The following is a 9,220-nucleotide window of genomic DNA, read 5'->3' as shown; positions in this document are numbered from 1 at the left end:
TCAGAAGCCAAAGGTCAGAAGCTGTGACAGCTGTAACTGGTCACTCGGGCATCATCGAAGCAAGGCACAGATGTGGGTGGCATATAACCACATCTGGTACTGCTCCAGGTACACAACCACATCATCTTCTACCTCCTCACTGAACCCTCACCACAGCCCTGCAGGGAGGTGACAAGAAATTCTACACCGAATTTACAACTGAGAAAACAGGCTCAGAGCAGCGCAGAGGCTTCCCCACTGATGTGGAGATAGAGATGTGTCTACTGACTTGACTCCACTGTAGTCTCTGGCCTAGGACCTGCAACCATTAGGACAAGACTCGAGTGTGTGGGGGTGCAGACATGGGCGCAAGAGGCTGGAGGCTGTAGCTGCTTGGAGCTTCCCAGGGCAGTATCACTAGCACTGGTCCATGGAGCGACAGCTGTGGGACTCCCGTGAGCCACTTTATGCTCCGGGGAATGACAGCAGAGAGGCCAGTGGGGCACCTTGGGAGCTAAACCTGGAGGGCTGGGGCAGCCGAAGTCAGGCAGAGGGGTTGGGGTTCCTGGGGAGAGGGCAACAGGGCTGCCACAAGAAACGCCTACACCACACCTTGCTGCTCTGCCCACCTCCCCTCTGGTCAGTTTGTTGCTGGTTGCAGCTCATCCAGGCTAACAGGGGCAAAGAACCTCTTGGCTTGGCCTCTGCCAAGCAACCCTCCCCAACGACCCCACCCCCGGGCTTCCCACAGTGCTGCTCTGGCTGTGCAGGGCAGGGCTGTGGCTTCTGAGCTCAGCCAGGAAGACATGGGCTCAGATACAGGGAGAACCCACTTCCTCGATAGCACCCCCAGAGGTCCCAGTAAACCCAAGTATGGAAATGGGCTCTCTCCTGAGATGAGGGCGTCCTTCCCTCTCACTGGCAGGCTGGGCCTCTGGGCCTGCCTTTGCACCCACTGGCCCTGCGTGGGAGGCAAGAACGTGGTGAGGCTCATCCTCAAGGAGATTGTGAGTCACTTTCACCCGCCTCACTGTGAGCATGTTTTTTCTGAGTTGATTAGGTCTATAATTAGAAGGTGCTTGCCTTCCTGCTTGAACAGAGAAGCTGCAAGGAGTTGGAGAGGAGGCCAGCTGGGTGCAAGCCTGTTCCCCCACACCCCACAAAGGGCTGCTGCTTTGTCCAGACCAGCCCCAGCTGGACTTGGGGCAGAGGTGAGAGTCCCAGAGACACTGGTTGGGAAAGCTGGCCTCTCCATCCCCGGCTCTGCCTAACTCCAAGGGGTTTCCTGAACTCTCCACAGAGTGTCTGCAGCCTTGAAGTGGGTCTGAATGCAGCCAGGAGCAGCTGAGGCAGGAGACAGAGAGGCTCCCTGTGCTTCCGGCTCCCACAGTGGAGGGCACAGACCTGGTTTAGCTGTTGCAACTCCCCTGGGGACTGTAATTCGCAGAGGGGCAGTCTTCCTCAGACTTCTGCCACCTGTGCGCGCACCAGCTGCATGTCTTAGATGCAGATTTGACCCAGCGAGCCTGGCCTGGAACCCGAGATCCTGCATTTAACAATTGACTAGATTCACACTTGGAACAGCTAAGCTTATAAAGGAGAGGGTCTAGAACTCAGGCGTGCGGCTGAGCCACCTGGAGAGGGAGCGCTGTGCCCACTTCCACCACAGTTTCTGATCAGGAGAAGGTGCTGTTGCTGCTGTTCTGGGGACCACACCTAGCTTTAGAGCGTCGGTGCAGGGTCTGACTCCCTGCGGCCTTTGGTGCCAGTGTGTCGACACCTCACACCCTGAACATTCTCGTGGCCTGCAGGGGGCTCTAAGTAATCAGGCGCCGGTAGGAATCATCTCATGGGTGGTAATAACGCATCCAGTGCCTGGCACCTCACACAAGGGGCTCATTTGATCCTCTCCTCAAACCTCTGAAGTTTCACTCCTTGTACCCATTTTATAGATGAGGAAATTAAGGCTCCGAGAAGTTGAAGATCCTGACAAGGCCATCACAAGTGGTCGAGCTAGGCTCAGGCTTCTCTGCCTGTCTTTGCTCGTAGCTGGGCTTGAATCTTGGCACTGCTGCCACCTGGCTGTGACCTGGGGCAATTGCTTAGCCCTCTGGGCCTTGTTCTTATCTACAGCAAGTGGAGAACAACGGCTTCTCTGGTGGGTGGTGAGGGGTAGAGTGGTAACTGTGAGGAGTAAATGAGATTATTCAACTGTAGCCCTTAATGTACTAAGTACTCAGCATCTTAACTGTTGGGTTATGAGCCACTATTGCTGTGTGTTACCTCCCAAGACCGGAGCTCAGAGTTCTTGGTGCTCTGCTATGAGTGGCCTCTTCCCCAAGAAGGGGCCACTAGGAGGGATGGACACAGAGGTGTGTGACCACACGTCACAGTTCCTGCTCCTGCTGGGATGGAGGAGGAGGCCCTAGGTGCAAGAACAGAAAGGACTGAGGGTGTTCTTCATTCCTGTCCAGGAGGAGCCACGTGGGGAACCTGTCTCTCCCACTTGGCACAGAACCCTGGAGACCCTCCTTGCAACTCCGGGAGGACCCTGCTAGGGACTGAGGCTAGCAGGGAGGATGAGGCTCCGGGGGCATCCCCAGGACCTGCAAAGGCTTTGTGGGGAGTGGGGGAAGAGGAGTGATGTTTGGGCTGGGGAAGACCTGACTCTGGGCAGTGTCCTCCGGTGGGTCTCAGGGTAGGTAGGAGGGGAAGACCTCGGGGTGCCACTCCTTCTCAGGCTGGGGTGGCTCCACGTGGCCCCTGCTGGCACTGCTGGTTTCCCGAGGGGGTTCTTGGCTCTTGCTGAATCTCTGCTTGCCTCAAACGCCCCGGCCGGCCCCCCCTCTAGGTCCCTGTCCTCAAAGGTGGCCCTCCCCACTTGGCTTGCCAGAGTCATGTGACCAGGCAGGCCTCCTGAGCACTGAGGCAGGTCTTTCTGTAGGCTGGATTTGGGGTGGCCTTGCCCTATGGGGGATCAGCAGAGGCTGTGTGAGTTCGTGGGGTGTTAGATGTGCTGTCCTGATGAACCTCCTGGCAAGAGCATGGAAAATGCCATGTTTGATAACCCCAGGAGCTTGGGTTGAGGTTTGCTCATGTCAGTGGTTCTCAGGCTTGAATGGTGGCAGAAACCTCTGGAGGGCTTATTGGAGCACAGACACTGCCCACCCCTGAGTTTCTGACCAGCAGGTCCAGGGCTTGAGAGTGTGCATTCTAACTCATGGGAGGCACCACTACTATGCTGGCCTAACTTTGAGGGGAGTGTTCTGAGTCTGAACCATGACTTCCCACCTTTGGAGTGGGGCAGTACTGAGCCTAGGGGCCTGGACACCAGGACTTTCCTTGACTTCTTGTCTTCACTGCAAAGGATAGTCTAAGAATTCCAAGGAAATCTTCAGGTGTGTGGTGGGGAAACCAGCATTTTTCTCCCCTCTCTGAGGTGCAGTGATGTGCTATGGCATCGGGGAGGGGGGCAGCTCTCTGCTTGTAAGGCCCCAGTCCATAGTCCTCCCATGGCAGTGAAGCAATCATGGTTACCATTTGCTCTGCATAGTGGGGAAACTGAGACCAGAATAGCTCATAATAGGCTTGCTCTGTCCACAAGGCCAATGCTGAGCACTCATGGCCTGTGCAGGGGGCCATAGAGCTCAAGAAGGGTATGGGGGACCTTCTGCTGTTTTCTGGATAATGTCCCCCTTGGCACCAGGAAGCAGCCCCCCACCTCCCTAGAATGGGGAGGGCAGTGTGGCTTTGAGCCTGCTCCTGGGGAAGCCAGTGCTGGAGCAGTGCATCCGCTCGCCAGTGACAATAGAGGGGTGGCTGGTGCACTAGAGGCTGACTGTGGCCCCTGCTGTGGCAAGAGGGCCAAGCTCCTCCACCTGGCCTCTGTCGCCTGTGCCCTGTGTCTGCCTACTCTCTGAGGGAAGGAGGAAGTGAGACCGGCCATGTGTGCCAGGCAAGGCTATGGGGCAGGCCACACCTGCCTCCCAGGCATGAGCTTCAGAGGCCCTGGGCTAGCAAATGCTACATTGCTCTGATCTCCACTTGGCTCTTCTCCAGGCATAGCTGACTGTCTGGGGCAGTGGGGAAACTGAGGCTCATGAGAGCTCAAAGCTGCAGGGTGAGGTGGGAACCCTGAGCTCTGTCATGGCACGCTGTGCCACAGTGGACAGCTCTAGGGTGAGCACCAAACCTGCTAGGATGTTACTCAGCTACGCAGACATCCAGATCTCAGGGGTGTTCAGATTCCACAAGTTCTTAGGCAAGTTCCAGATTTTTCCCCAAGCCCTGCTTCCATGTCCTGCCTTGTGCTGGTCAATCACTCAGCCTGAGACTTCAAAGTATGGCATCAGCCCTGCTCCCTTCCTCCTCTGTTACCACCTGACCCAGCATTCTCTCCCTGGACTATGGCAAAACCCACCAGTTGGCTTCCAGATGTCTCCCTTGTGGGATCTCTAGGGTCTCCACACCACAGCCTCTGCAGTTTGGTCCCTGTGCTCAGAGCTCTGGCTCCTGTCTCACTCAGAGAAGCACGTGTGACAGGCTGTGAGTCCTCAGACCACACTCCCTGCTCACCCCCTACCCACATACTGGGCCAGGACCTTGGCACTCACTGTTCCTCATGCCTAGAACGTTCCTTCTTATCCCTTGGAGCTGCAGAGTTAACACCATCAGTTACTCACATGTAACCTCACTGTAGCCTGCCTTGACTACCCACCACATGCTCCTTATACCTCCCCGCAGCGTTTTCTCCATAGTTTCTCTTCTCCTTCCGGATGTAACCCCAGGAGGCAGGCTCTGTGTGTCCAGACCCCTGGAATGAGGCCTGGCATGCCAGAACAGGTGCCGAAGAAACATGGATCAGATGTATGGCAGCTGCCCAACCCCTCCCTCGGATGGGGGTGCCCTTCCAGTGGTGCTGCTGGGTTTCCTACCATGCACACCTGCACATACAGGCTGCAGGCTGCCTGGGAAGAGGGCCTTGTGGGGGTGCCTTTGATGTCTCATGGCCTCATTCTTCTCTTTCAGGAAACTATGCCCCAGACGTCTGTCGTCTTCTCCAGCATCCTCGGGCCCAGCTGTAGCGGACAGGTGCAGCCCGGCATGGGGGAACGGGGAGGTGGGGCCAGTGGGGGCTCAGGGGATCTCATCTTTCAAGATGGACGCCTCGTCTCTGGGTCCCTGGAGGCCTTGATGGAGCACCTGGTCCCCACAGTGGATTATTATCCTGATGTGAGTGCCTGGAGCCTGGCGGGGTGTGGGAGGGCAGTGGAGGTACGTCTGGTGGGGGCAACCTGGGCTCCAGGGGAGGCTGCTTCTGGGATGGGTAAGGGGGCCAGACAGAGCTTCAGAGCTGGATGGAGTAGTGGGAAGGGACAGTGGGGGGGCCTTCTGCTCTGCAAACACACACACACACACACACACACACACACACACACACACACACACACACGCAGCTGACTGGGGAACTTGCCATGACTTCCCTACTGCTGCCCCAAGCAGATGGAGATGGCCCTGGAGGCACAGGAAGCAGAGATGCACAGAGGGCTGAGAAGGGGCCTGAGTTTTAGGCAGGGACTTGGGGGAAGAAGAGGAGTTTAAAAGACAAGGCCAGTACTTGGGGTCCTGAAGAGGGCATGCTGGGCTGGAGTCCTGGAGCCTATGGCTGAGCTGGGAAACTTGTTTTGTACAAGGACGCCAGTGGTCAAGAATTAAGAGTGGATGGCCAGGCCCTGTCCCATCCCACCTGTCCCATCCATACGCAGAAGCCAGGGTAGGAAGGAGCAGGCCCACGCCTGGACTGTTTTCCAGCAACAACTCACATCCTCCCTCTTCATCTCAAGATAGCATTGTACGTTCTTGGAACAGAGAAAGCGTTTCCTTGTCAAATGTGGCTTCCCTTCCACCTCTGAGGCTGATGTCTCTTAGCAACAGTGGCACTGCAGCCTGCCTACTCCCTTTTGTGAGCTGAGCATCCTTCCTCTGGGAGAGTCCGTCCAACCCATGCTGTGCTGCCCTCTCTCCCTCCTCAGGACAGTCCTGCTTGTTGGCCTTGGGAGTCAGACCCAGCCTGAAAGGGAGGGTGGGCAGGAGGAATTGTTTCCCTTCGGCTTCTACTTAATGGGACTGGAGTCAGTTCTGCTTCTCCACCTGTCAGGGCTCCTCCACCCTCCCAGGCTTGGGAAGGACTTATAGTGTTGGCCACTCCTCCATCTGTCCTTCCATCCATCCCATAAGCTTCATCAGGGCTTGGCAGGGCTGGTGCTGGTGCCAGGCTGCTGAGTGCCCAGGGGATAGAGCCAGGGGCAGGGACCCAAGGCCCTGAAGAAGCCTAGGGCAGGGCTGTGGGCTGCTAACCCTAGTGCCAACCTGTGGGACAGCAGCCTTGTGTAGCCCCAGGAGGAGCAGCTCCTCTGAGAGGCCAACCCCAGAGGAGGTCCCTTGGCTGACTGTCACCCAGTGTAGTCCCCAGAACTGTGCCCTAGGATCCTGACCTGCTTCCCAGGAGAGAACAGAAGGATGGCAGGGGCAGGGGACAGCTCCTCTGGCAAGCTACTGGGTCCCTGCCCCTGGCCCTTCCCTAACTGCTACCACCTTATGTGCATGGGTAGCTGGCATAGGCGCGCACGCGTGCACACACGCGTGCACACACACACACACGCGTGCACGCACACACACACAAACCAACGTCTCCATGTTCCTCCTTGGAGATGCGTGGCCTTCTTCCTTAGGTGCTTCTGCCTTTGGCTAAGAGCTCTGTAGTGTGACCCCTGTGGGCCTCGTCTGAGTCTCCTGCTTGGAAGGGGGATCTTGAGGGTCCCACCTGCTGGTGATCTGAACGCCTATGCTGCACAGCTTGGGATCATGGACAGTATATGGGAGGTTAGAGAAAGCCTGATGCTCCAGGAGGGCTGCCCCCCAGCAGCCTTGCTCCCCGCACAGAGGGCTGCAGGAGATAGTGAGGGCCCAGGGCTCCGAGTCCTGCTCCTAGAGACCTGTGCTGTTAGCAAACACAGTCCTGCTTGCTCCAGGCTGGAGCAAGGAAAACTGGCTCTTTAGGCTGAGAGTGGGGCAGAGGATCCTGGGCTGCCCAGTCTGCAGCAGCCATGTAGGGTGGAGCAAGGTCTCAATGGAGTAGAGTCCCTTACAAGAGCCCCGAGAAGTTTGCCCCAGCCTCAAGCCCACCCTGTCCACTGGCAGAGGCCATATGAAGATGGGCCCTGGCATTAGTCAAGGCTCCTGAAAGAGGGAAATGAGCCAGATGGGGTGAGTGGGAGGTGAGATTCTAGACAGTAACCCACATGAGACAAAAGGCCTGAGCACCCTCTGCCATGGGTTCTCCCTACTGCCTTTCAATCCAGACCATGAGGATCTTGGTGACAAGGGTGCATGGACACAGTATGTCCATAGTATGTCCAAGGGTGCATGGTGGGGGCCCTGGTGTGACAGCTGTGGTCAAGGCCCACAGCTGGTCAGAGATAGTGCATGGTCCCCACCAGGCCTAGTCCCTGACTACAAGTTCCACCACCTATCAAGCTGTACCCCTACTAGCAGGGCCCCTCTTCACTGACTAGGCCCCCTTCCACTGATCAGCTCTGCCCCCAGGGCCATGCCCATGCTGATGAGGCCACACCCACCAAGCAGGCACACTCCACCCACCAGGTCCTGTTCCCTGACCTCTGGTGCAGCCTTCGAGGATCTGGAGATGCAGCTGGCCTGGAGCCTGGTGGGAAACACCATGGGCTGAGCAACAGACCTGGAGGGCCCCACCAATGTCCAAGACTGGGTTTAGCCTCCATCGTGGAGTGAGGCAGAGGATGCTGGAGAATCCCAGCAGAGCAAGACTGCTAGGAGCAGGTAGAGAGCTACTGGGAGGGGCTTGGGCTGTGCCTCCAAAGCGGGCAGAATAAGGTAGCAGTAAGAGAAGGAAGCCCTGAAAGATGAAGGGAACCGTGTAGGTGAAGGCATGTCCACCAGACAGGGGTTTGAGCCTGGGGGCACCTGGGCCAGGTGAAGCAACGATGTGGGCCCACCTGATCGGCGCTTTGCTTCTCTTCCTGTCTCCCATCTTCAGAGGACATACATCTTCACATTTCTCCTGAGCTCCCGGGTCTTCATGCCCCCTCATGACCTGTTGGCCCGCGTGGGGCAGATCTGTCTGGAGCAGAGGCAGCAGCTAGAGGCAGGGCCTGAAAAGGTAAGGCATGTTGAAAGGACACTGGTTAGTGTCCTGCTATCTGGAGCTGGTCCCTCACTGGAGCTCACGCTGAGAGAACTGTGTTCAGAGTAAACTGGCTCTGGCCTCAGGGCATGCTTGTGTCTGGCTCCTCCAGTCCCTGGAGGGGTGCCGACAGAGTTAAGCACTCCTTGAAGGCTGCTGGTGGGCACTCAGACTCTCTCCTGGGAAAAGGCCTTCACAGACAGACCTGCCAGCCTCCCGGGCAGTGCCAGGCTCTGGGAAGTGGAGGGTCTGGCTGCAGCTCAGCGTCAGGGGGCAGCACTCTCAGGCTACTGTCTGCTCATAGTAGAAGCTTTTGGTGACCTTAATAGGCTGTTTGCCACTGTTGTCTCTTCTGGGATTGAGACAGGCTTCTGGCAGTCTTGATGACCAGGAACCATAGCTCCCAGAGGCCGTTGGGGAAGTGGCTTGGGCGAGGCTTTCGAAAGCCCAGGGTGTAGAGGAGGGGATGGTGGGCGTGCTGTCCAGCAACTTGCAGGGCTGAGTCTGGCTGCGGCAGAGAGTGGCCTGGCCCTGTTTGCTGGTGACTATGCCCTCTGCCTTTCCACCCTCTGTGGTCTGGCCTCTCCCCTGGAGGTCTGCAGACAAGGCCTGTGAACGCCTCGTGCCCTCCTCGGTCTCCTCAGAGTAGCTGGGGCTGGTGGTACGACCCAGAGCACCTGCCTGCCCACACCTTCCAGAGGGACAGGTCCCAGGCTGCTGCTGGGCGGGGACGGAGGTGGGTCCTGGCGTCAGGAAAGGCTCCTGAAGGGGGCAGGTGGAAATAAGCCAGACGGGGTGAGTTGGAGGTGAGATTCGAGGCCCAGGGCAGGAGGCGCCTGGGAGCAAGGAGCCCGGGGTGAGCCCGCCAGCCCGTGTCCGCGGCGCGGCCGGTAAGGAGGGAATGTAGCCTGTAGTTCCCGGCGAGTGTGGGCGCTCTTAGGGCCGGGATGCCGCGCTGGGCTGCGGGGTGCGACTGGAGGGGCTGCGGGGAGCGGCAGGACAGACAGAGCGCAAAGCGAC

General features: G+C 57.9%; 1 protein-coding gene across 2 annotated transcripts in view; it reads left to right on the top strand.

Annotated features, from left to right (window-relative positions):
* The first annotated feature begins 4,998 nt into the window (after positions 1-4,998).
* Positions 4,999-9,220, top strand: part of RASGEF1A (RasGEF domain family member 1A) — a 21,866-nt gene continuing 17,644 nt past the window's right edge. For both annotated transcript variants that reach the window (XR_002482424.1, XM_021716666.1), the window contains exons 1-2: positions 4,999-5,211; positions 8,054-8,176. Coding sequence is in view for 1 of the 2 variants with exons in the window: in XM_021716666.1 (XP_021572341.1) it covers positions 5,014-5,211; positions 8,054-8,176 (321 nt within the window). In the remaining variant the exon portion in view is untranslated. The remainder of the gene's footprint in view (positions 5,212-8,053; positions 8,177-9,220) is intronic.

The sequence above is a fragment of the Carlito syrichta genome, unplaced genomic scaffold, assembly GCF_000164805.1.
Source record: "Carlito syrichta isolate Samal-C Ts95f unplaced genomic scaffold, Tarsius_syrichta-2.0.1 Scaffold308870, whole genome shotgun sequence".
Taxonomy (NCBI): domain Eukaryota; kingdom Metazoa; phylum Chordata; class Mammalia; order Primates; family Tarsiidae; genus Carlito; species Carlito syrichta.
This window is presented reverse-complemented; position numbering and strand designations above follow the sequence as displayed.